The sequence below is a fragment of the Gobio gobio genome, assembly GCF_949357685.1.
Source record: "Gobio gobio genome assembly, chromosome: 15".
Taxonomy (NCBI): Eukaryota; Metazoa; Chordata; class Actinopteri; order Cypriniformes; family Gobionidae; genus Gobio; species Gobio gobio.
Window position 1 is genome coordinate 15,755,819 of NC_137108.1, and position 27,957 is coordinate 15,783,775.

General features: G+C 41.5%; 1 protein-coding gene across 1 annotated transcript in view; it reads left to right on the forward strand.

Moving 5' to 3' along the window:
• The window catches only part of ddc (dopa decarboxylase), a 43,297-nt gene extending 15,592 nt beyond the window's left edge, over window positions 1-27,705 (forward strand). Inside the window, exons 7-14 of the mRNA XM_079836256.1 lie at window positions 3,248-3,314; window positions 3,417-3,511; window positions 7,180-7,247; window positions 12,923-12,999; window positions 16,613-16,632; window positions 19,080-19,178; window positions 21,095-21,196; window positions 25,966-27,705. Coding sequence (XP_079692382.1) covers window positions 3,248-3,314; window positions 3,417-3,511; window positions 7,180-7,247; window positions 12,923-12,999; window positions 16,613-16,632; window positions 19,080-19,178; window positions 21,095-21,196; window positions 25,966-26,166 — 729 coding nt within the window. The 3' untranslated portion in view covers window positions 26,167-27,705. The remainder of the gene's footprint in view (window positions 1-3,247; window positions 3,315-3,416; window positions 3,512-7,179; window positions 7,248-12,922; window positions 13,000-16,612; window positions 16,633-19,079; window positions 19,179-21,094; window positions 21,197-25,965) is intronic.
• The last annotated feature ends 252 nt before the right edge of the window (window positions 27,706-27,957 follow it).

The window sequence follows — 27,957 nt, forward strand, 5'->3', positions numbered from 1 at the left end:
AATCCTATCCCTACCCCTAAACCTAACCCTAATCATAAGTTCCCTTTCGAGGGAACGAGCACTGCATCGGAACAACGCTTTGGGGATGCTCCCTTAGCATCAGCGAATCTGAAACCAGAATGCCAACTAGGCCAATCCGATACCCGGAAGTATAAAAGGGGAGCTGGACCGTAATGGCGGTAGTAATTGCTCTGAAGCATGCGCTCCAGGCGCGCCGAGGTGTGGCGTCGGGATGTAGTGCTCGTTCCCCTTCTCAGGGAACAAGGGTTATATACATAACCCGAGCAGTTCCCTTTCGAGGGAACTCGCACTGCATCGGAACGACGCTTTGGGGAATGAGTACCCACTAGGCCACACCGAAGGGTAGCACCTGCCCTAGTGTGAAGCCGGAGACCGGGCACAGCTAGGACTGGAGCACCCTAGCACCAGGCGTCGTAGGGAGATCCAGGCTATAGAACCTGATAAAAGTGTGTGGGGTAGCCCACCCGGCCACCTCGCAGATATCCTGCAAGGGGACCCCAGAAAGAAGGGCCACCGAAGAGGCCATGCCTCTGGTGGAATGAGCCCTCACGGCCACAGGTGAAGGCAAACTGCGGACCTGGTAGGCCATGGTAATCGCCTGGACAATCCAATTACTGATTGTCTGAGTAGACGCAGGCAATCCCTTCTTAGGTGAGCCAAAACACACCAACAGTTGTTGCGATCTCCTCCACTGTGCAGACTTCGCCAGATAAACTCTAAGGGCCCTAACCGGGCAGAGTAGGTGAAGCCTCCCCTCTTCCGCCGTCACGTGAGGCGGAGGATGGAATGCCTGCAGGACCAATGACCTGACCACCCTTGAAGGCACCTTAGGCACGTAGCCCGGCCTAGGGTGTAAGATGGCTTTTACTCCTCCCGGGGCAAACTTCAGGCAGGTCGGCGTTACCGCCAAGGCCTGGAGATCTCCCACTCTCCTAAGAGAGGTAATGGCAAGGAGAAAAGCCACCTTAAGGGTCAGGTCCTTTGGTCCAGCCGACTCCAATGGTTCGAAGGGGGCCTCAGCCAATCCTTCAAGAACCACTGCCAGGTCCCAGGTTGGAACTCTGGAATGAGCCGCAGGCCTCATCCTCCGAGCCCCACGGAGGAATTGTACAACCAGATGGTGCCTACCCAGAGGCCCATCACCCATAGGAGCGTGGAAAGCCGCAATGGCAGCCACGTACACCTTGAGTGTGGACGGGGTAAGTCCTGCAGAGAAGCGATCTTGGAGGAACTCCAGCACTGAAGCCACTGGGCAGTTAACTGGGTCCACCTCACGCTCCCTGCACCAAGTGGAAAATACATTCCACTTGAGGCTGTACAGTCTCCTCGTAGATGGAGCCCTGGAACTGAGTAAGGTCTCTACCACCTCCGCCGATAGGCCAGCCTCTAGGTACCTGGTCCCCTCAGGGGCCAGACCCACAGGTTCCAAATCTCCGGGCGGGGGTAAAATATCGTACCCGCCGCCTGAGATAGGAGATCCCTCCTCAGAGGAATCTCCCACGGCTGACCTGTTAGCAGAGCTATGATATCCGAGAACCAAACTCGAGTCGGCCAACGGGGTGCTACCAGAAGTAGACTGACCCCCTGTCGCCTGACCCTCTCCAGGACTCCCGGAAGCAGAGCAATTGGGGGAAATGCGCACAGACACAGCCTCGGCTACGTCTGAACCATGGCATCCAACCCCAGCGAGGCTGGATGCGTGAGGAAAAACCACAGTGGGCAGTGGGACGTCTCTCGAGATGCAAATAATCCACTTCCACTGGGCCGAACCTCTTGCATATGGCCTCCACCACCTCTGGGTGGAGTCGCCACTCCCCGGGCCTCAGCCCCTGCCTCGGCAGGATGTCTGCTCCCTGATTTTGGACCCCCGGGATATACATTGCCCTGATGGACAACAGTTTCCCTTGGGACCACAGGAGGATGTGATGCGCCAGTCTGCAAAGAGGGCACAACCTCAAACCCCCCTGCCGTGCCCCAACCAGTGAGGGAGGCGTCTGTTGAAACGGATTTCCGGCAACAGGACGCTCCCAACACTGGCCCTTGGGACAGAAACCAAGGTTTCTTCCATATGACTAGGGTACCAAGGCCACTGCGCGTTACCCTGATCATATAGAATGGATTTCCCCTTAAGGAAAGCCACCTGGTTTACTTCCATATCAGGACATGGTGGCCGCGGAGGCACGGCCAGCCGAGAGCGGAGCACCCTGAGCGTCAGCTTCTTGTAATGCTCACAAGCGGCTCCCTCGAGAGCCGCTCGAGCATGCTGAACGCCCAGGCAGTGCACACACAGCAGGTGTGTATCCGAGCCCGACATGAAACGGGGACACGTATGCACACACTGCTTAAACTGTCTCACATTCTCACATTTTTCCATTTTTGCAATCACACACACTTTCACTGACATACAACAGTAAATAGACAAACAGTTTGACAGATAGCGCTTGCTGAAGAGCAATAACTACCGCCATTACGTTCCAGCTCCCCTTTTATACTTCCGGGTATGCCGTCACAATGACGTCATCATGCACGCCAATCGGATTGGCCTAGTTGGCAGTGCTCGTTCCCCTTCTCAGGGAACAAGGGTTATATACATAACCCGAGCAGTTATCCCTAAAATCAGAGGGAAATGTAGGTAAATAACTGATGTAGAAGCCCCTAACCCTGCTTGTAAGCCTAAACTTGTCATAATCTGTAAATGTGTCCCTTAATTCTGATTGGTTGATTGGAATGTTGTCCCAGGATCTACAAAGACATGGATCCAGGAATATTATATACATATAGTATTAATATTAGTATTATAACTTCCGGCCACTATACTGTATATTAACAGTGCACAATTACAGAATCGGTAAAACATCATGGTAGAAAGATAGCAGCCACTCAGGCTGTTAAAGAGCATGAAATGAGAACAAATTGGACATTTGTCTCTGCTCTTTCTCCGAACCTGTCCCCGACCGTCTGCATGAGGGCTAATGCTGTTTGGAGAGCCTGTTTTCTGAATCACATTAGTCAAATTAGCCCCAGGCTCAGCCAGCAGATCTGTGTTAGAAGAATGACAAAACGAGCAGGAACAAATCTTTTTGTGATCAAACCGTAGGGATCAAATACATTTTTCATTGAACATTGTAGGTTAGGATAAGGTTGACTTATTTGTTTGAGCAGTACATAAAATATTAAAATCAACACATAATAGTCCATCCATTTAATTTCTGGATGTTTCTCTTAGTTTTGTGCAACACTGGGAACAACTCCATCCTGTGCATTCGACTGCATCACTGAGCTCGGCCCTATTTGTAAGACCAAATACCATTTATTGTTCTTTTCATTTATAGCTTATTTGTGGCTGTAATGAAATCAATGAATATTTTGAAACATTGTCAATATTTCCATGTCAGGTAATGCAGAGAAAATCTGGATGCATATTGATGCCGCATATGCTGGGAGTGCATTTATCTGTCCAGAGTTCAGACCCCTCCTGAATGGCGTAGAGGTGAGATAACAATCAAATCACACATTGTGTTCTTGAGCACACTTCACACAGACTGATCTTAAAGCCCTGAAAGGTGTGGGTGATAACAGAAGAGCAATCTGTGCTGGGCTCAACTATTGATCCTGTTACTTTGGGAGCGGTGTGTGGAGGACGGAGTCGTGCGTGTGCGATTGAGAATATTTAAATGTCACAAATGATGTGAGCTGGCATGAGCAATATCTTGTGGAATGGGCTGGAAATTAGAGATCCCTGATCGTCCTTTGAGTTGTCGTGGCACCCAGCTCGGTGTCGCAATGATAAGGGTAAAGTAATTTCCTGAGGCAAAGAAAGACCTTTAGATAAGTTCCTTTTTTCCCTCGCTAAAGAAATATCACTGTATATTAGCATCACGAGTTCAAACAAAAGTGAAGACATGGCTCCCCTGCTCAGACCATGGTTTTTATTATTGACCGGAATGACAGCAGGCTGCTGTTTCCTGTGTGCAGTCCGTTGCCAGGAAGTGAAAGACAGGCAGGACTTATTATGGCAACTATCAGACCGCCATGACAGTGTCTGCCTTCTTTATTGAAGCAGATGGAAAGGATATTGGAAAGGGGAGAGTGAGCAAAAAGATTAGACTTTGAGATAGTGGGTCTGTTCGAATGCTCATTGGACAGATGCTGCAGTTGATTGTGAGTTTGATGCATAATATTCTATGATTCAAGAGCTCATGTCAGACCAAGCCAACACGTAGGTGGCAGATGACTCATCTTTAATTTTATTTTCATATTTCAAAATTACAGTCTTTATTTTAACAGATTCTTGAGTATTGGGATAAAAGAGGCTCCAAAACTGAAGTTTAGAGTATGCAGGGAATTACTTTGGATTAAATGATTCAAAGTTATTCACCTGTGTGGGTGCAATCTCCATCCTTGCTTTCACAAATAGTTTTTTCTTGCCCAAATACAAAAATATTGTCCAATATTTATTATAAATATTGACAAATCTAGCAATCGCTTAATAAATAAATAAATAAATAAATAAATAAATAACAGAATTGAGACTACAGGACTTAGGCTCCATCAACTGAATTGGCACCTCCATTATTGGCATTGCTAGAAACTGTTAGGACCTATTTAAAATGATGAAAATGATCTTAAAATCCCAAACAATTTTGGATAGAGTTCGGATGTCATGGTTGTAATAACGAATATCTTAGCAAAATATCATATGTAAAACTATACATCTCTGTTATACCTTCCCCATATCTTGTTTAGACTTTTGTGTTACTTCCTGTTTCTTCCCTTCTTCCTCTGTTACTTCCTAATCATGTTTATTAGTTCCCTGATTGTTCCCATCTGTGTTAGCTTGTTACCCTTATTCATAATTTTTTTTTTTGAAAACTGGAAGCTCAAGTAGTAAGATATGATTTATCTTGACCTCTGTTTTAATTAATTAAAAATGAATTTATGCATGATATAAATGTATGCATAAATTATGCATTATATTTATGTATGACATTTTGGACTAGCAATATGAAAAATGGATGATGATTCAACTGTAGGCGCCATCTTCTGGTCAGACACGGGAAGTCATTCAGGACGACCCTCACAGTGCATTATGGGTATTCTCTAGCAGTTGAGCGTACATCAGTTGCACACTGGTTATTGTGGTGCATTGTGCGATTGAATGAGTGCACTCGATAACGTCCACTATGGTTTTGGACACCACTACAAATGGCTGTCCCCTCAAATAGTGCCCTATTTAATGTTATAGGGGACATATATATTTCGGACACAGCCCTTGTTTTTTTACTTTTTCCTTGTCAGTCAATGCAGTAGTTGTAGATGGTGCACGTCCCTGCTTTTTGGTTCTCTCTGTTTCTTGTGTTGGCTGCATGGTTTCTTAATTATGTTTGTTTGTTTACTAAAACCCCTGTATCTCTTCAACTCCTGCTTCATTATGGGAACAATCAGGGAACTAATCAGCATGAAAAACTACAAGAGACTACAAACATGGCACAGAAACAGGAAATCACACAAAAGTCCAAACAAGACATGGGGATCATATAACACATCTGATGTCATGTGTCTGATATTACTGAACTAGGCAGGTGAAATATTGTAAGAGGATCTTCAGGATGAAAACTAACTTTGAAATAACCTAATTTAATATGCACACAGGTGCACACAGTATCCTGGTTCTTCTCGATCTCAGTGCAGCATTTGACACTGTGTGCCACTCCACGCTTCTTTCACAACTATCTGCAATAGGCATCACTGGTGCTGCTCTTCAGTGGTTAACTTCATATCTATCAGATAGACAGCAATTTGTTAGGATAGGTAAAGATCGATCCGGTACCGTTCCTTTCTCTCATGGTGTACCTCAAGGTTCTGTACTTGGTCCTCTTTTATTTCTCATTTATGTGTTGCCACTAGGTCAGATAATCAGACGGCATGGTCTTAACTTTCATAGTTACGCTGATGATATTCAAATTTATTTCATGCTTAAACCCAACTCTTAAAACCTGGATGACTGATAACTTCTTACAGCTTAATGCTGATAAAACTGAAATCCTTTTGATTGGCCCTAAATCACATAGTTTACCACGACATGACATTTTCATTTATATTGATGGTGTTCAGATAAGGCCTTCAAAAACTGTGACTCCACGTTATGCATTGACTCACATATTGGTCAGACTGTTAAATCATGCTTTTTCCACTTGCGAAATGTTGTTCGTATCCGCCGCTCCCTTAACTTCATAGATGCTGAAACTGTTTTTCACGCTTTTATATCCTCCAGATTGGACTACTGTAACGCCTTATTCAGCGGCTTACCTACCAAAGCTGTACATCACCTTCAAATGGGGCTAAACTCAGATAAACAAATCTGCACATATCAGTCCCATCCTCAACCAACTTCACTGGCTTCCTGTGGCCAGTCGTATCCAGTTTAAACTGCTTGTTTTGGTCTATAAAGCAAGTCATGGCCCCACACCCCAATACCTGGCTGAGTTAGTGCAACCATATGTTGCTGCCCGGACCCTTAGATCTAGAAATGATAACTTGCTTGTTGTACCCAAGTATAAACGGTCTACTGTGGGTGGTAGGGCTTTTAGTGTTATTGGCCCTAAGCTATGGAATAAGCTGTCCCCGAATCTTCGTAGCGCACCTACTCTCCAGACATTTAAGTCTCAACTTAAAACTCATCTTTTCTCTATGCTCAGTAAATAATTATTTCTCTACTTCTCTGCCTTCAAGTGATCTCACACTTTTCATTTTATGTTATATGACTTCTTTATTGTATTTAATGTTCTCTTTGATTCTAAAACTTCTTATGTTAATTATCTGTAGTTGTTTGTTGTCTCCATCTGCTTGTTTATTTGTAATAATGAGCAGGCTGGCTGTAATTGTGATTGTCATTTGATTGTACTCTTGTACTACATTGTGAAGCGACCTTGGGTTCTTGAAAGGCGTTATAAAAAGAAACATATTATTATTATTAATAATATTTTAATAATCTGATGTTGTTGACATCTATGTTAAGAACATTCTAGTTATCATCCCTGATTTATTTCAAAGTGAAAATCGTATTAATTTAACAAATGCCAGGCAAGTTTTGTGACGTTTTGCCCCGTCTCAAGAAGAATAAGTGTTAAAAAACATCACAATTTGCTTCTCTTTTAGTTTGCAGACTCTTTCAATTTCAATCCTCATAAATGGCTCCTGGTCAACTTTGATTGCTCAACATTGTGGTAAGTGTCAAAAAGCTTATTTAATTTATCCTCTGACCCAATCTACTGTATCCCAACATACTATTGGTTTTGTCAGTCAACAGAGGAAATGGTTCCAGCTGCCCTTCATATCAGCACCAGACAAAAAGATGCGGTCATGGTTATATAAGAATATAAAGACACAAATTGACTTTGATATACACCACCATTCAAAGGATTGGGGGAAGTAAGAATTATTTAGGCATTGGGGGAAGTTTATTAATATTTATTTATAATAATAATGATATTTCTTAAACACCAAATCAGCATATTAGGCTGATTTCTGAAAGATCATGTGACACTGAAGACTGTGTAATGGCTGCTGAAAATTAATCTTTGCCATCACTGGAATAATTTGTAAATATATTAAAATAGAAAACAGTTATTGTAATAATAATAATTGCTGTTTCTTTGTTGATCAAATTATTGCAGCATTGGTGAGCATAGAAAACTTCTTAAAAAAAAAAAAAAATCTCACCAATGTAGGAAATCCCTCACTTTGGAAACAAATCTTGAATCCTTGCTTTTTAGTCAAACTAAAAACTTTAGTTCCCTTTCAGTCAGTCACGTTCAACGTACATCGGACGTCACCGACGAATTGGGATCACTTCAGGGAGCCCCTATCAGCTTAGAGATATAGAGAACAGGCCAATGGGCCATTGGCGTGCAAGATTTGCATCTCGCGTTCCGCCCCGCATCGCGGGTATAAACAGGACGCGAGAGCAGCGCACTATTGTCATTCACTTCGGAGCCGAACGGCGTTGATGAAGCAAGACTGCTTTTCTAAAAGAGAGCCCATCTACAAGAGAGATACTCCAGAGAACAAGAGGGACGCTTTGTGTTGGCGAAAAGGCACAATCAGCGCGATCACGTGCTCAACACTGCATCAGCAAAACAAACTGCTGTTCTCACAGCAACTTTCGGTTCGGTGAGGGCGTTTGTTTCAGTGAGTGCAGACACAGGACTGCACTTACCTCCTGTGTGCTGCCGTGGTCTTCCCCTGGGTGCTTCAGCAATGTTGAAAGAGCGTTTCCTCACAAAAGAGAAACACGGGTGTGACACTGCGTCTTTTTCAAGACGTCATTCCACCATTAGTAATGTAGTGTAAAAAAAAAAAAAAAAGTGGTACCCAAATTCTCAAGAGCAGTTCCAATACCTCTGGGTCTTGGGAGTTCAGGAATTGCAGCGTGTGAAGCTACAAAGCCTCGCTGCTCTCATTCCCCTCCCCACAAGAGGGCGAGAATGGCAGTGTGTGACGCTACAAAGCCTCGCCACTCTCATTCCCCTCTTCTCAGCGGTGCGTAGACGACAGTGCGCAACGCTATGCCTCGCCGCTCCCCGCTGAGGAAGGAGGTGAGGCAGACCGTATGCGATGCCACAAAGCCTTGCCACGCTCAGCCCCTCCTTCATTTGGAGAGTGTGCTTGGCGGTGTATAACGCTCCCATGCTTTGTCAGCCTCTGGTGCCTTTCCAAATCGCCAGCAGGGGGTGCCGGCTGTGGGAACGCACACAAGCGGCCTTCCCACACTCGCACACCCCCTCAGCGGAAGAAGGTAGTGTTGCACAGCACACTCAGACCCCACTTCGGGCCGCTACCATGCCATCCGTCGGGTCCCTGCATGCCGCTACGCTGCCCCGCTGCGGGTACATCTGTGGTGCTGTTGGTCCCGCTTGCACGGCCTCTGGGAGCCTGGCTAGTGCTTCCCAGCCCGTCTCGCCGGCTCATCCGTACCATCAGACTCGGCTATGCAATTCAGTTCGCCCGGCGCTCCCCCAAGTTCAGGGGCGTTCACTTCACCTCCGTGTCGAAGGAGGACGCCCCTGTGCTCCAGGCGGAGATTGCAGTCCTACTGGCGAAGGACACGATAGAGCCGGTCCCTCCAGCTGATATGAAGTCTGGGTTCTACAGCCCGTACTTCATTGTACCCAAGAAAGGCGGCGAGTTACGGCCGATCTGGATCTGCGACACTTGAACCGCTCCCTTCACAGGATGCCGTTCATTGTGTTAACGCAGAAACGCATCTTCAGGTGCATCCGTCCCCAAGAATGGTTTGCAGCGATCGACCTGAAGGACGCGTACTTTCATGTCTCGATTCTCCCTCGACACAGACCGTTTCTACGCTTTACATTCGACGGACGAGCATATCAGTACAGAGTCCTTCCCTTCGGGCTGTCCCTGTCGCCCCATGTCTTCACGAAAGTCGCGGAGGCGGCCATTGCTCCCATGAGAGAGTGTGGTGTTCGCCTTCACAACTATCTCGACGACTGGCTGATCCTTGCCCAGTCGCGGGATCAGTTGTGCGAACACAGGGACATGGTGCTTCGGCACCTCAGCCAGTTGGGACTTCGGGTCAACCGGGAGAAGAGCAAACTCTCTCCTACACAGAGGATCTCTTTTCTCGGGATGGAGATCGACTCGGTCGCCCTGACAGCGCGCCTCACAGTAGAGCGCGTCCAGTCGGTGTTGAACTGCTTGAATTCATTCAAAACGCAGGACAGCGGTACCACTGAAATATTTTCAGAGGCTCCTGGGGCATATGGCATCCGCAGCCGCAGTAACGCCGCTAGGGTTGCATCATATGAGACCGCTTCAACGCTGGCTACACAACCGAGTCCCGAGATGGGCATGGCACAGCGGATCCCTCCGTGTCCAAGTGATGCAGAGATGCCGCCAAACCTTCAGCCCGTGGTCGGACCCTTCATTTCTACAGGCAGGAGTGCCTCTAGAACAAGTGTCCAGGCATGCTGTTATCTCCGCGGATGCCTCATCCACCGGCTGGGGTGCCACGTCCAACGTACTTGCAGCTTCGGGTCTGTGGACGGGGCCTCAACTGCAATGGCAGATCTTTGCCTGGAGTTGGTAGCAGTTCGTCTTGCACTGGGCCACTTCAAAACGCCGCCACAAGGCAAGCACGTTCTGGTCCGTACGGACAACACTGCGGCCATTGTGTATGTAAAAAAACAGGGTGGTCTACGCTTCCATCGCCTGTTACAACTTGCCCGCCATCTCCTCCTCTGGAGTCAGAAGCATCTGAGGTCGCTTCTTTCCATTCACATTCCGGCCTGATCAATTGTGCAGCCGACGAGCTCTCACGACAGCCAGTGCTCCGGGAGAGTGGAGACTCCATCCCCAGGTGGTCCAGCTGATCTGGAGTTGCTTAGGGACCGCACAGGTAGACCTGTTTGCCGCCCCGGATGCGACCCATTGCCAGTTGTTTTATTCCCTGACCAGGGGGACCCTCGGCTCGGATGCCCTGGCACTCAGCTGGCCCCGGGACCTACGCAGATTTCCCCCAGTGAGCCTTCTTGCACAGACACTGTGCAACGTCAGGGAGGACGAGGAGCAAGTCCTGTTGGTTGCTCTGTATTGGCCCCACCGGACATGGTTCCTGGAACTAGTGCTCCTCGCAACAGCACCTCCTTGGCCATTCCTCTGAGGAAGGACCTCCTGACTCAGAGACGGGGCACCCTCTGGCACCTGATCTCTGAAAACTCCATGTCTGGTCCCTGACGGGACTCGGAGGTTCTAGGTGGTAGACACCATCACTTCCGCTAGAGATCCCTCTACGAGGCGCCTCTATGCGTTGAAGTGGAACCTGTTCGTCGATTGGTGCTCTTCTTGCCGAGAAGACCCCCGAAGATGTTCGATCAGTTCTGTGCTTTCCTTCCTACAAGATGGGTTGGAGCGAAGGCTGTCTCCCTCCTCCTTCAAAGTTTATGTTGCCCCTATCACTGCTAATCATGACATGGTAGATGTTCTTAGGTAAGCACATTCTGATCGTCAGGTTCCTGAGGGGGGTGAGGAGACTAAATCCGCCTCGACCCCGTCTATACCCTCTTGGGACTTAACTCTGGTGCTAACTGCACTACAGAGAGTGCCCTTTGAGCCTTTGCAGTCAGCGGAGTTAAAAATTCTGTCTCTGAAGGCAGTACTCCTGACTTCATTGGCCTCTTTCAAGAGGGTAGGGGACCTGCAGGCATTTTTGGTCAACGAATCGTGCCTGGAATTCGGGCCTGGTAACTGTCATGTAATCCTGAGACCCCGGCCTGGATATGTGCCCAAGGTTCCCACCACTCCCTTCCGGGACCAAGTGGTGAGCCTGCAAGCGCTGCCTTCGGAGGAGGCAGACCCAGCCCTAGCTTTTCTCTGCCCAGTCCGCGCCCTGTGGACTTACATGGACAGAATGCAAAGCTTCGGGATCTCAGAGTAGCTCTTCGTCTGTTACGGAGGCCAGCAGAAGGGAAAGGCTGTCTCCAAGCAGAGGATGGCCCACTGGATAGTGGATGCCATCGTCTTGGCGTATGAAACCCAAGACGTGCCCTGCCCGTGAGTTTTCCCGCCTGGAACAGACGGGGTCTAAGGGGCTCTTCGCTGGACGCTGGAAGTGGTAGTAACTGTGGCGTTTTCCAAAGTGATCCCAATTCATCGGTGACGTCCGACATACATCGAACGTGACCGACTGAAAGGGAACGTCTCGATTACGTATGGTAACCCTCGTTCCCTGAAGGGGGGAACGGAGACGTACGTCCCGACGCCACAGTTACTGTACCATCACTGCATGGCCGAGTCACTAGTTCGGCTCCTCAGTGAAAAACAATAGTGCTCTGCTCTCGCTTCCTGTTTATACCCGCGGTGCGGGGCGGAACGTGAGATGCAAATCTCGCACGCCAATGGCCCATTGGCCTGTTCTCTATATCTCGAAGCTGATAGGGGCTCCCTGAAGTGATCCCAATTCGTCGGTGACGTCCGACATACGTCTCCGTTCCCTCCTTCAGGGAACGAGGGTTACCATACATAACCGAGACGTTTTTCCATCTCCATTGTCTGAGTGCTGAACGGCAATAAAGGGAACCGTAAACCTTCTGTTCTCTATATCTTGAAGCTGATAGGGGCTCCCTGAAGTGATCCCAATTCGTCGGTGACGTCCGACATACGTCTCCGTTCCCTCCTTCAGGGAACGAGGGTTACCATACATAACCAAGACGTTTTTCCATCTCCATTGTCTGAGTGCTGAACGGCAATAAAGGGAACCGTAAACCTTGAACCTTAAAACAAATATTGCGAGACCTTTTCTAAGAACTAACTTGACTTTTCTTAGCCACGGACCATTAGTGTAGTGTGTACTGGTCTGCAAATACATAGAAAGAAAGATACACACATTCATATATTATATACTATATATATAAAGAAGTTACTTTGTGGAGAAAAAAATGATGTATCTCAATGCATAATCCCCTCTTATACCAGTAGGCTCTTTAACAGAACTTGATCGGCACTATCTTGATTCAACTCTAAGGTGTGTCCAGTTAAACACCGAGTCATTCTGGGCTCACACTAGAACAAAATTACAACGTTATTATTAAAAATAACACTTATTCTTAATATTGAAAGGGAAAAGAGACTCCCACATACTAGACACACTGTGAATGATATAGCTTATATATAGTCTCTTCTGTCTCTTCTAACTTTGTTTAAAAATGCAGATAGAGCATTTGCATACATACTTTGTCACATCAGGATCCACAATATAATAGCAAATAATATAATAATTAGCCCTTATTGAACATATAAATAATAACAATATATACTGTACACACAATGATCTCTAGTAATTGACTGTTGTCTCTGTGTGATGAATGTCAATGTCTCTGTGCAGGGTGAAGAAAAGATCAGACATTATTGGAGCATTTAAAATGGAGCCACTTTATTTGAAGCATGATCACCAAGAGTCAGGTAATCAATCAGTCACATCACTGCATCACTTGCACCATATATCATTACATTTCAGTTGCTGACACAGTCTACAAATTTCGATTGGTGGTTAGTTAGGCACTGGAAACTTCAGTCATTATGGTAAAGAATAAGAATAATAACAATAATAAAAGATTGTAGTGCATTAGAATGAGATGTAAAGAGGATGACCATGATCCTCATTAATGAGACATGTTGTTTTGTGCTGACATCCACTTAACGTCATACTGAAGGCTCGATCAGATTATTCCCCTTAGCACTCAGCTGTATCCTGTAAGCCTCTCTGTGTTCTAGTAAACAACAGCCTTCTAAACTCCTATACTGACCTCAAGTAGATTTAGTGTGTTTTTGCATGTGTTGTGCATTTGTGTTTGGCAAAATACAGTATTTGACATTTTCCCATTTAACCAGCCTCTTTACTACTGAGCTTTGATGATTCATATAAAAAGTAAGTAATCACAATGGGCATAGTATTACTGAATTTACGGACTTGTTTAGCTGGAGTCAGAAGCGTAAATCGTCAATAGGGCTCATAGACCATCAAGTGATAATAGTCCCCTCAACCATTACCCAGGCGCATTTGCCCCATGAGAAGGAAAGTCACAGCCTTTTTCAACATTCCTCCCTTCCTTGTGGGCCCAGCCTTAGCCACATGCGGCCCAGGAGCAGAGCTCTAAGATTGAGCTATTTCATCTTCTTTAGCTTGACACAGTCATTTAGGAATACTGGCCCAGGGAGACCTACCACTAGAAGGAGAAAACATGGGGGTTTTCATTTAGAAAAACTATTTACCCTCCTCGCTATTTAGAACTCCAACCTCTAAGAGGTCGCAGGGAAGCTTCAGCTCTACTACCACAGAACAATCGCAGAAGAAAGCATTTACTACCTGCCTGGATTAGTCCAGGACCCCAAGACTCCCAGCACCTGAAAAAGGAGCCCGATAACAAGAAGAGCTGCCAGAAGGCAAATTAACCTCTACTTGCCAGGTTCGAAGGAATTGGTTTAGGCTCCAATGGATAATGGAGGACCCTAATTTAAAACCCAGACAGTAGGGGAGGGTTCTACACTACACTCAACCCAGAAGGACTGCCGGGTCACAAGACTCCAAGCATTACTACAAAGGTGCACTCTCAGAATAAAAAAAAAAAAAAAAATTACCTTTAGGGGTACAACAGCTTTTCACTGAGACGGTACCTTTAAAATGTGCATATTAGTACTTTAGAGTAGCAATAAGTACCTTAAGGTACTACTATGAATCTTTTAGGGGTAAAAAAAAAGGTACAAAGATGTCCTATTAAGGGTACTGCCCCTGTGACAAGGTGTTGTACCCCTAAATGTAATATTTTTGCAATTTTTTTCTGACAGTGTGTCTGATAACAAGAAGAGCTGCTTAAAGGCAAATTAACCTCTACTTGTTATGTTTTCCGGGATCATTTGAGCTCTGACAAAGGTGCCTGATAACAAGATGAGTTGCTAAAAGGCAGTTTACTTTCTACTATTTAGGTTCTACAGGACCGGTTGAGGTTCCAACAGGGAGTGGAGGACTCTACTTTAAAACCCAGAAAGTAGGGGAGGGTTCTTCTTGAAGAACAGCTTGCCAGAGGGAGCCTGATACTGCTGTCCTTCTAAGGAGGAGGGATCTTATTTCTCAGCAATTCAGTCTTGTTTACCAAATCGCTTCCTTTCAATTACTTTCTCCTAGCACCCCGCCTCCCCTGTACGATACTCCTTGCTGGAGGAGGACCACAAGTGGCTAAGCTTAGCCTCTGTCCCTACCACTAGTCCTAAGTTTGTGATGGACCAGGAACCCAGAGGTATTAGGTGAAGACTTAGCATATAGTGAGCTTTATGCTACGGTTCCCCTGAAAGCTGCGTGGGTTCCCCTGAAAGCTGCTGACCGTGCCCTCGCCTCTCTGAACCTTCCAAATACCGTCTCCGCAGACGTGCCAAAAAGTTCAGTGGGCAAGACTGCCGTATCAAGGAGAATTTTTTTCTTGCACTCCTTAATGTCTGCCAAGTTCAACCACAGATGCCTCTCTGTGGCCATCATTGCTCCCCTTGAACAACCAATGGCAACGGGAGTTTATTTGGTAGCCAAAACAGTCCCTGCCCCTGGTCCAAGTCTTTAAGCAGGTCCGCTTGGTATGCTTACAACACTATCATCATGTGCAAGGAACTACTGGCCTGACCTGTTGTCGCATACGCCCTGCCATTCAAACGTGAGGTAGTCCTCAACGCAGAACCTGATTCCACCAAGTGCCACATGTCCATGGATCAATATCTTTGTTGATCCTGAAACAACATTCCAATCAACCAATCAGATTTGATTGACAAGTTTACAGTTTGTCAAGTTTAGGCTTAGGTGTTTCTACATCAGTGTTTTTCCCCTATAATTTCCCTCTGATTTTAGGGATAACATATTGGTAAGGTTAGGTTAAGGGGTAGGGATATGGTTTTGATAAAATTTTCGGATTTAAATGTTATTCCACGATCAACAAAATGGCAGGCTAAGAAAGCTCACTACATGCAATAGCCTTGCCCTAACCACCTAAACTTGGCTGGACAGTGCCAGCCACATTTGCTATCTTCTTGTGGACAGTAGAGGGGGCGGATTTATTAATTAGTCTGCTACGAATACATCGCTATGAGTGCCTTGAACTCCATTGAGAGCACTTGTGCAAACGCTGACTACTATCCCTCAGTTGAGAATCAAGGAAGAACAAAGCTTCTTACCAGTCTCTTTCATTCAGTCTCACGAATGCATCATAATGTCCACATCCAGCTTCCCTAAGGAGTTGGACATGCTCCATCCGTAGCATTTGTTTTACACGCACATATAACAAGCGTCTCCTGAAGACAAAAAGAGTTGATGATGTCTATTTCAGGCACCTTCTTATATGTGTGGACGTTCTGGTAGTGACATCATGGACTGTCATCGACCAATGAAATTGCATTGTGTGTACATGTGCTTCAGACACAGGTCACACTAATTGCGTTCCATAGCATTGATCCAAGACATGCAGTGTTGAGTTTCACTTCAAAAGGGAACTTAATGCTTCATACATTCACTAAGAATCATCTTGACACCATGGCTAAAAGTAATTGTAAACATCATAATTTGTTGCAGATGCAACTTTTTGATATTTTGATATATTTAATATGATTTCATACTATTTCTGTAGTTTTCTCAAACCCGTCAACCAATGAGCTGCCTTTTGCTTGTTGGCCATTTAAACATGGCTAAACAAAGACAGTTTCTCTGGTCATGTGTCTGTAGGCAATGTGCAGCTGTGCAGACAATTGTAATAGTGCTGACAGCAAAACAAAAGAGCAGACCTGTCTCTCAACCCACACACATACACGTGCAAATATGCATACACACCTTAAAGCCATTTCTATCATGAACAACTTCCTGATTAAATTATCAACAGGCTTGGCCAGATGGAAAAATAACTGTTATTCTTAAACATTTTATTGCTTGTTATCTGTAAGGAATCATTGTTGTGATGATTCTACACACTGTATATATTATTTACATCTGAGCTTTCTTGTTGGTGTGATTTGACTAAATATTGTTTTTTTTATATATTTATAGGACTTGTCACTGATTATAGAGTAAGTACACTGCATGCAATGTGTGTGTGTGTGTGTGTGTGTGTGTGTGAGAGAGAGAGAGAGAGAGAGAGAGAGAGAGAGAGAGAGAGAGAGAGAGAGAGAGAGAGAGAGAGAGAGAGAGAGAGAGAGAAAAAAATGTTTATGAGTTTATGATAAGCATTTTGTTGATTTAAGCATTTTTACAATATAAAAAATATTTGTACAAACATGAAATAACGAGCAATTCATTTATTACAGCATTCATTAATCTTTGTTAAAGTGGTCCTATGGTGCCCTTTTACAAAGTCTTGATTTTGTTTTCTAGAATATGCTTTCATTAAGAACAACAAACATTATTTTTCTCATATTTTATATTATTACAGCATCTCTCTCCCCAGTCTGGCTCGAACACACCATTCAGTTCCTGTTTCGATTAAACCCTTCCTACCAATTCAAGCCTGATTCAGAAGGGTTAGTTCACCCAAAAATGAAAATTCTGTCATCATTTACTCATCCTCATGTTGTTCCAAACCCGTAAGACCTTCGCTCATCTTCGGAACACAAATGAAGATATTTTTGATGAAATCTGAGAGCTCTCTGACCCCTCCATAGACAGCAAAGTAATGAACACTTTCAAGGCCCAGAAAGGTAATGAAAATATCGTTAAAATCATCCATATGACTACAGTGGTTCAACCTTAAAGTTATAGTGACAAGAATACTTTTCGAGTGCAAAAACAAACTAAAATAATGACTTTATTCAACAATTTCTTCACATCCATGTCAGTCTCCTACGCAGTTTGCGTTGTAAATACAGTGCAGTTCCTGAGTAATCATCACACCCATGCTTCGTGGTGCTCACGTGAACAGCATCGGCTGTCATAGAACTCGAAAGCGCTGCTCTGTTGCGTAAATTGCATGGGAGACTGACACAGACTAGACAAAATTGTTGAATAAAGTCATTATTTTTGTTTGTTTTTGTGCACAAAAAGTATTCTCGTCGCTTCATAATTAAGGTTGAACCACTGGAGTCACATGGACTATTTTAACCTTTCTGGGCCTTGAAAGTGGCCTTTGTGTTCCGAAGATGAATGAAGGACTTGCGGTTTTGGAACGACATGAGAGTGAGTAATTAATGACAGAATTTTCATTTTTGGGTGAACTATCCCTTTAAGAATGTTAACAACCAAGAGGATCATGCAGAACGGATTTCATGCATGAAATTTGCACACACAGATTTCACAGGACATTTTAGAGTCGTATGTAAAAAAAATAAAAATATAAAAAATGTATGTATTTCAGATACAAAGTTATATACCATTTAATCATGATACTTCTCAAAAAAACCTATGGTAATACAAACAGTAATCGATCACAAAACCATGGTTAATTTTCCTAAGGGGCTGTGAACAGGTTTACAAAAGCTACAGTAAACACTATATCAACACTTCAGCAGGCTAGCTGAGGCTTTGCCCTTTGTTTACATCAAAGCAACTACATAAAACGTATAATTGGAACTATTAATAGAAAAAGCAACTAGAAATAATAAGACAATAAGACACTTAATAAGACACTTACAAGTTGTGATCCAAATAGGTACTGGAAGCTGTTCTCCATAAGATGTGCAGCACACAGATAAACGATAAACAGTGTTTTTAAAATAAATGTAAACCACTCTAATTTCTTCAGCCTTAGGAAGGTCAAACTGAAATGAGTTTTGGAAACGGGGTGTCTCTTTGACATAGCTGCAACACTGTCTTCTCTAATGCAGCTCAACCATCATCTCATCTCCTTTTTTGCGTATTCCGTGGGTGGAGATTATTTAAATGAGGAACATTTTGACTTCACAAGATCCAGAAAAAACACATTGTCATCCAAACGAGTTGTTCGTTGTAGTTCTTGAAAAAGTGGATAAATAAATGAAATATTTCCCTTTGGAGTGGACTTTGAGCTTTGTAACATTGTAGATCTTTTTATGCTCAAACAGCAACATTACACAATAACTAAAGTTGAAAAAGTGAAAAAGCATAATAGGACCCCTTTAATGTTAGTAAAAATGCAGTAGCATAACTTTATTGTTAACAAACATATTTAATGCATGATTTCCATTTTTATTTGTTTGATAATATAATTGCTGTTAATGTAATATAATTTTTAAACAATATCACATTTTGGTCCAGGGGGGAATTTTTTTTTTAAACCATATCTAAGAACCACTAAGAACCCATTTAAATGCCAATTAACTGTATAATGTATCTATATATCTCTGTATTCAGTTCTTTTTATAGGAAGAAACACATATTTAAGTATAGGTGATGAGAGGAGAGAGCAGTACAAACTTTTGTATAAGCATTGTAGGCGTATGTATTGTGTGTATGTGGACTAGTTTGTGTCTGTGTGATTCATGTGTACTTCATGTATTTATGTTTGCACAGTTCATATGTCATATCTTATCTCATCTCCCTTCAGCACTGGCAAATTCCATTGGGACGTAGGTTCCGCTCTCTCAAGATGTGGTTTGTGTTCCGCATGTATGGACTCAAAGGTCTCCAAGCCTACATCCGCAAAGTAAGTGCCTTTATTCCATGCTGTCAATCAGATTAGCCCTGCCAATCACATTTTATTTGCCTCCACAGTCGATTTGGAATGATGCAAATCAGTGCACTCTTTTTGTTTTTGTAAGACATTATGTGTTCTGGTCTGCACATGGACTATCCTATAGGAAGTCTGGTCCACATGCTATAGCCTATTTGTTGAGAAATATAGTGCATGCAAGACCTATTTTAAACTCTTTGGGCCAGATTTTCTAAACAGAGCAAATTAGCGCGAGAGTGCAGTTCCAAAAAAAGCGCAGATGTGAGTGGAAAGTTCAGCGCGTGATCTACTGACCACGTACAAATTAAAGAACACTGACGCAGCCGGATCATTTCCTTAAAGCTAGACTGTGTAACTTTTTTAGTTTATTCTTAGCTAAAAACACTTAGTTATTTCAAAAATATATGTGCTCATTAATGTATATTTACTTCTTTCAAGTAATAAAGTATTCTCGTAAGTTTATAATATGCCATTGAAATTACATACGGGTAAGGGGTTCGAATGCGGGTTGCCATGTTGCCCCCCCATCTTGAAAGCACATTAGCCAAAGAGGGACATACCCGTAAATTCAAACTTTGCCTTTCGCGTTTTAACACTCGATGGCACCGTGTCGAATGTGGACGAGGTCGAACTGGAAGCCATGTTAATCTTGAACTAAATCGGCCACCGTAGGAGTTCAAACGAAATCGGAATTGAGAGGAACAGAAACTATTATTCACTGGATGGTCATATACCTTTCCACCGCTAGATGGGGGAAAATATCACACAGTGTAGCTTTAATGACCAACGCAATATCAATCTACTAAGACATGCTTTTTGGGAAATTCGCAAATTCGACTAATATACAGTATATAATATACAGTAAATTGACTAACACAAACCTTAGCAAATCACCTTGCATGATTCATTTTTGATATTCTCCTCCCATAAATTTTGCATCTGAAAGGGAAACTCATACAATAAGGTCAGCCGCAAACACACTTGTGCCCACGCCTTTTCAGTTCTAATTTTTCACTCTGTCTTTAGTAAATCCTGAAAGTAGTTTTTTAACGCCAAAAGAGGGTTTGCGCTAAACTTGAGCAGCCTGTTAAATCTGTCCCTTTGTATTCTTAAAAAAAATTAAAAATAAACACATATTTTTGTTCTTATTAGTTTAAAAAGTTACACTTTCAGAAGAAAAGGTTCTATTAGGGATTCCCAAGTCCATCATGGGGTAATTTTATGGATTTAGTTTTTATTAACTTATAAATGGCATGCATTAAACAGCTCATAAACATACTTTATCACTAGAAAAAACCTTAAACATAAAAGTGTTGTGCATTATTTTTTAACATGTATCCTTATATAGAATATTTCTTGGCAGAAAGGGTTGAGTCAAGAACCCTATGGGTTCTATATAGAAACCCAGTTGAACCTTTTTTTCCTAAAAATGTGAAGGTTACTTATTTAATATTTAATTTAATTAATAATATTTAATTCATTGCATTTTAATATGGATAATCCAGGTCAATAAAATATCAAAGCACAACATTTCCCCCCACTTGCACTTCTCTTTTATTCATTCAGTACTTCAATGACTCATATTTAATTGTCAGCTCTTTGTGTGACATTGTGTGGTCAGATTTGATTCCTGTAAACAGCATTAAAATAACGATTACTGATACATTGAATCTGTAGGACAATTTGTTCTAATGCTTAGGACATTTTTTTATATATTTTGGTTGTTTATTTTAATCTACAGACTGCCCTCTGCTGGTATGCTTGAAAGAGTGTTTTACCCAAAGAAATGTGAAAATTCTGCTACCCTGCATCTATCTACAATGTCGTTGTAAGTTTTCCAAAAAATAGCTGCATCTCATGTCTAAAATGCATTGTTCATCTTGTCTCAGCATGTAGGGTTGGCCAAAGAGTTTGAGTCTTTGGTGAGAGCTGATCAACGCTTTGAGATCTCAGCTGATGTTGTGCTGGGCCTCGTCTGCTTTAGAATCAAGGTCAGAGAATACACTCTCTCTACAGAAACACAAAAGATCCCTTCTTGTGGTTATAATAGATTGAGACAGGGAGGTGGTTAACTATGGAAAATTGCGGTATGAATTATTTTAATTTCCAAAGATGTGCAAAGAGAGCAACACAAATGACACAAAATGATGTTACAAAGAGTAACATGTAAAAAAAGTGTCTCTGCCAACACAAATCTCGTTTGATAAAGAGATTCTGTTCATTTGCATGTTAGATGCAAACTTGTATGAAATTATTTTCATATGATCACTTTATTTAGGCAAAGGTAAATTATATATATAAGTTATATATTTCAGTGTTATTTAAATATCTCTGATATAATTATTATAGTTTTTGTTCAAATTTTTAATTACAATTGATATGCTGTGTGATTTTGTCATTTTTATTATTATTTTTTAGATATGTTTGTAACACATGCAAATAAGGTACCACTGGATATTAATTTTAGTTAGTAATTTCAACATTTACTATTAAAGTCAAAAGTTGCATATGTTCATATGATTTAATAGAACTAAGCTAACATGAACAAACAATGATATTTCTTTTATTGACTTACATTGACAATAAATACTGTAACAAATGTATTGATTTATATTAGTTAATGCATTAACTAATTATATATTGGAATATATTATTACTAATATTAATATTACTAATTGGTTATATTGGAACCTTATTTTAAAGTGTTACCAATATGTTTATATAGTTTTTATTAAGTTTTATAAAATTTAGTTTGAGTTTTTTTTTGGTACTTCAATTTAAACTAAATAAAAAATGAGAAATGTTGCCTTGGCAGAAATAAAATAAGTTTTAGTTTTTATTGAAATAAGTTTTAGTATAAGTATTTATTTTATGGCTGTATTTTTAGTTTTCAAGATAATATCCTTTCAATCTTGGATAAAGTTGCTCTTATTAAATCTACAGCAGCATCTTTGACTAATTTCACCCCGATGAGATACTCAGCTTTGAAGTATGCTTGAGGATGATATCTAGTTATATATACATTTGTTTAAGCCTCATGAAATTACATAAATGTCTATTCTTCTAAATTGCAAAAATTCTAAAAGATTGGATGGCAGATAACTCTTGGCATTTTATCTTGTTCATAGTTGCTTTTATCAGTTGAGAAACATTGATAAAAAAGGCCAATTGTGTCCACAGTAGAGATGGAGATGATTACACATTGTACATTCTTTAATTTCCTCCCGCCTTGTTTATTGTAATTCTCTTTTTTACTTGTCTTAGTAATTAATTCTTAAAAATATGATTACAAATGGTTCAAAATGCTGCCACAAAGCTTTTAACTTGGTCAACAAAGGCCACGTTTCCACTGTAGGGCCAAAAGAGAGCGTGCTAGTGTGTGCCAGGCCCAGTCTTGTTTCCACTGTCATTTCCGGGGCTTGATCAGACCTCCTCGAGGCTTCCTCAGGGCCAGTAGCCGGGGTTTTTGGCCCGCCAAATCCCTTGGTCAAAAGCAGGCCAACTGGGGCTTGAGGGGCAAGGACACAGAGTCAGGAGAGGGTCAACAGTGTTGCGCATTTTCCGTGTTTTCATATCAGGCTAACGTCTGCATTTAAGACATTTAAAACAATTTTCAGCTCAAAACTCACGTTCAGACACCAGTGAGTGTGTGAAAAAACTTCAGATTGTGATCCGATGGGGATTCTGATCACCGTATGAGGCAGAAATATCTGTGATGCTAAAGGCTAATTATACTAATCATTGTAATTATAAATACACATATGCTCATGTACTTAGACAAAGCATATATGATTATAATTATGTATTTATGTGGTTTCATGATACCGTTTGATAATGGACTTCTGTATCCGCAAATATCATATATTACATATACATATTGTTTTTCAAGTACGAGCGGCAGGGCCGGCCCTGACCAATTTGCTGCCCTAGGCAAGATTTTACTTGGTGCCCCTTGTATCAAGGTTTAGCACTACATGTTTTCAGTCTAAGTTGTGGAAACACTCATACTGTTTTATTTTTGTAATGCATTGATGTTTTATTTTTATTGTTGTTGTTGTTTTATATGATGTCCAGTCCATTCTACCCCGTCATTATATTCATGATATTATTATTATTATTTTTTTTTAAAAGGCTGATGATAGTAAAACTGTACAAATATTGCACCTATGCCACATTACAGCCTAAACACAAATAGCAAGATTAATTGCATCTAACATTCATGCACAAACTATTCATTGAGAACTAGCAAAAGTCTTTGTTTTCCAGTAGATGGCAGCAATCTTCCACTAAACTATGAGCATTCATGTTTTCACCAGGAATTCAACTGAGAAATGTTTATATTTAATGTGAATTTTACATAAATAGTTGCCATTTTAAATAAACCTGTATATAAATATCATTACTAATTTCGGCAAATACATTTTAAAATTGCTATACACCCCCTTAAAACTGCACAACTGCAGAGTAAAAACATTAGGCTATTAAAAAAGTGATATTACATGCGTTTAATATTTTTATATTATTTATTTTTTACAAAATCACACTGGCTGTGGCCTCTGGAGAACCCAGAACAGCTGCTTGCATAAAGTTTAAGGTAAAAATATCTGGAATTAAAGCTACACTATGTAACTTTTCCGTCCACTAGAGGTCGCCTGTTCAAAACAAAGGCGTAGTTTGATGACGCCACGTTTGAGCGCAGAATCTCGGGACATGTGGTCTTCACCTCACAGCCGGTGGGAAACAGTCAGGATAGGACTCGGGCAGAAATCATGTTCATGGATGCGATTATTAACATTACTGTAGTGAAGCAGAGCAGGAGCGAGTGTTGTGGAGCTGAGCAAGGCCTCAGGAGCGATTGAAGAGCGGGACTGTTATTATGGCATAGTCGCCGGCGGGACTTTTATTATGACACAGTTGCCGGCGGCACTTCCTCTTCTCCAGTCATGAGTCTGAGGTAACCCAACTTTGTTTATCGTATTAGATATATCTGAGTGTGTTGAAAAGGAAGTTATGACGTTCGCTCGGCGGCTGCTATGACACTTGTTCACACTGCAGTGAGAGTAAAGTGTTTCACTGAATAAAACCGGAGACCGAGGGTGACGCAGATATGACGCAATCGACAGGCGACTCCCTCACACGCATAGCCCACACGTCCCGGTTCCTCGGTTAAAATAGCAATTTTCTCACGATTTACAAATAGTTGAAAACATTTGGGATATTCTAAGTACTCAACTGAACAAAATATATAACACTGGCCTAGTGGTTTCTGGATGTTTTACTGCAAAAATCCTACATAGTTCACCTTTAATTAGCAAACATTAGTATTTTACTACTGTGCAATTAAATAAACTGTTCATTAATTTGCCTACATCACTTTACTTCTGTCTTTACACGGCAAAAAAAGCTCTTCTTATTTAGAATCTTTTTCTTGTGTCCAGTCCAAATATCTAAAAATTCTTAAATCAAGGTGCATTTACTAGATAAGTAAAATGACATACTTCATTTTGATTTTATTTTCAAGTAAACAAGAAAAATGTCTTGAGTTTTTACTTAAAACAAGCAAAATTATCTGCCAATGGGGTGAGAAAAATAATCTTATTTCTGTTTGGGACAGAAACAAGATTTCAATCAGAAACAAGATTATTATTTTTCCACTCCATTGGCAGATAATTTTGCTTGTTTTAAGAAAAAATTCACTTAATTTTGATTTTATTTTCAAGAAAACAAGAAAACTATCTTCTGTCATTTAACTTATCTAGTAAATGCACCTTGATTTAGGAATTTTAGATATTTAGACTAGAAACAAGACACAAATACTATGTAAGAAGAGCAGTGTATCCCTTATCTTCCCTGCATCAGAGGGCTTCTGTCTTTTTAGACACTTCAATTCGGCCATCCGTCATAAATAATCAGGCAATTTACACTGTGTCAACACCTGGCGCGAACGGTCAAGCACCCTAAAAAATGAAAGCAATCCTGTCTGCGTTGGATGCGGCGAGAGGCGACGCAACACAACAAATTCCTCTAACGATAAACTGATCGCGCGTTGTATTTCTGACGCACTTCAAGTAGATCGGCGGGGGGAGATTAATGAGGCGGACCGGAAAGAGGCGGGGGACTTAGTTACGTTTTTTTGCGCTTTATTTGGTAATATTTCAGTAATAACATCAATAATATTAATAAAATAGTATCAGTAATACATTTTGGCGCCCCTATGGATGAGTGGCGCCCCTGGCATTTGCCTATTCCCCCTATGCCACGGGCCGGCCCTGAGGAGCGGGCACGGCCATTTGTCATTTTAATGTGTCTGGAGGCGTGTTAAGGGAGGGTTTAGGCTAGCGCTTCGGGGCCACTGACCCAACAGTGGAAACAGAGCTTGATTTTGGCCTTGTGGCTCAAGGCCCAGCACATTGTTAGCCCTGGCTTGCACTGGCTCAACAGTAGAGAAGCGGATAAAGAGCTCACGTAACACCAAGTTTCATTTATTTACATGCTGTTGTGTTTAGAATTGTGCTCCCAAATTGTGGAATGCTTTCCCTTTGGATTTAAGATCTGTGGACACATTTAAAAAGCAGCTAAAACCCACTTCACTTTGCTTTTGTCTAAATAGTTCTCTATTGCTGTTTTCTTATCTGATTGTCTGTTTTTAATGTCTTTAAGTCTTATTTTGATTTCTGTTTTATATTTAGATGTAAAGCACTGTGTGAAGTTTTGCTCTAGAAATAAAAATTACTTACTTACTGACCTGTGTACCCTGCAGGGCTCCAATGAATTAAATGAAACTCTGTTGAAGAGGATCAACAGTGCACGTAAGATTCATCTGGTTCCATGCCAACTGGCAGGCAAGTTTGTTCTGCGTTTTGCCGTGTGTGCCCGTACTATTGAGTCACGGCATATTCAGGAGGCTTGGTGCCACATCAGCCACCTGGCATCCGAGCTGCTTCAGGAACTGCCCCACTGACCACTATGGTGACCATCACATGTTAAGTCAAAAAGTCTGATCTGTATCACACCTGTATTGCCACACTGTCTTACCTTCTGCGCATTAAGCATTCACTTCTAGGCTTTAGAGATGTAACCAGTTTAGATGGAAAGGAGGTCAAGCTGACTAGCTGAAGAAGTTACTGTAACAATACCCATTAATAGACACAGTACTTCCTTGAAAAAAAATTACAGCACAGCACTACAAAAATCATAATGAAATAACCCTTCACAATAGATAATGTTTTACAATGAACTCTATTAGAGATGTATCTGTTCAATAAAATACCATGTTCACCTGTTGAATAATAAATACTCCACATCACTTTTACAAAATTTTAGATCCCTGTTATTGGCATAAAAGTATCCGAAAATATATCCGAAAAGGCAAGCCAGTGTTGATTCTTGTTTTATTACGAGCTCTGTCACATTCTTCTTTCGTGCGCAGACTCTCCCCTGTTCTGCTTCTGCTTTTTGGGGTGATTCCCATGTCCCATGTCAATCTTTCTTGCTTGTTGTGACAAATAACCTATGCCACTCCCAAACCATACACACATCAAAATAGCCGGAGCAATTTTCTGTATTTATGGATATTACAAGACGCACGGGCGAGTGACATATGTGCGTAATTACCCACGAAAACCCTCCCAACAGTTCTAAAATATAGACACTTATAATAGGCTTACCATATGAATCATGGTAAGACAAAAACACAAAATTTTGAACAAAAATAATTACATAGTGTACCTTTAAATATGAAGAAAAATCAAAACACTGGTTTAGGTATTTATCTGACAAAATGATTTGCCAAATTAAGGCAACCTACAGCAACAGGTTTGATTTTACTATGCAAAACAAAACAAAAACATATATAGCATACACTGACTACAACATAATCAGTTATTCAAATTACTTTGGTTCGCTCTTGTTGTTTGCATGTGTTCATAATTTATTTGTATGACAGCCTGTCCAAAAAAATATGTCAGCACAATTTGGTATGTTTCATTGCTTTATCAAAAATAAAACAATTGACTCCAACGCAACTACATAATATGAGTACAAAATTGTTAAATAAATCATTAATAATGTTTAAATAAAGGGTGAATATATCAATTTTCCAAAGCTGGACATCACTTTTGGCCACTATTGTACTTGTGTATTTGAAAATGTGCCTATATTACAAATTATATATACTTTGTAAGATATTCAGAGATGGTTTACTCTTGAATAAGGGTATAGAGAAAGTTTTCAGATTGCTTTTACCAGAGCATTGGCCTTTATCGTTTCTCACTATGGCTTTGCTCACTATTATGCCTTTTCAAATATTAAGCCTAGTCACAGCCTAATTCCTCCTTCCTTTCTTTTCCTAAAAGCATTGTTCTTGTCTCTGCTCAGCTTCTGTGACGCGATACCTCACCAACCTTCTTTGACACAGTTGTTGTGCCACAAAAGATGTGACTTTTACATATTAAATAGTATTGTATATGTATTAACATTCACAATAAAGTGCATTTCTCCCAAAATGTTGCATGTGAATGGTATACTATTACATTCTTCAGAGAGAAGGTTTATTACATGATGATCTGTTAATTCACTATGGGCACTCATAATCTTGTACACTCCAAGACGGGTTTCTGGAATATATATATATATATGTATATATATATATATATATATATATATATATATATATATATATATATATATATATATATATATATATATATATATATATATATATATATATATATATATATATATATATATACAC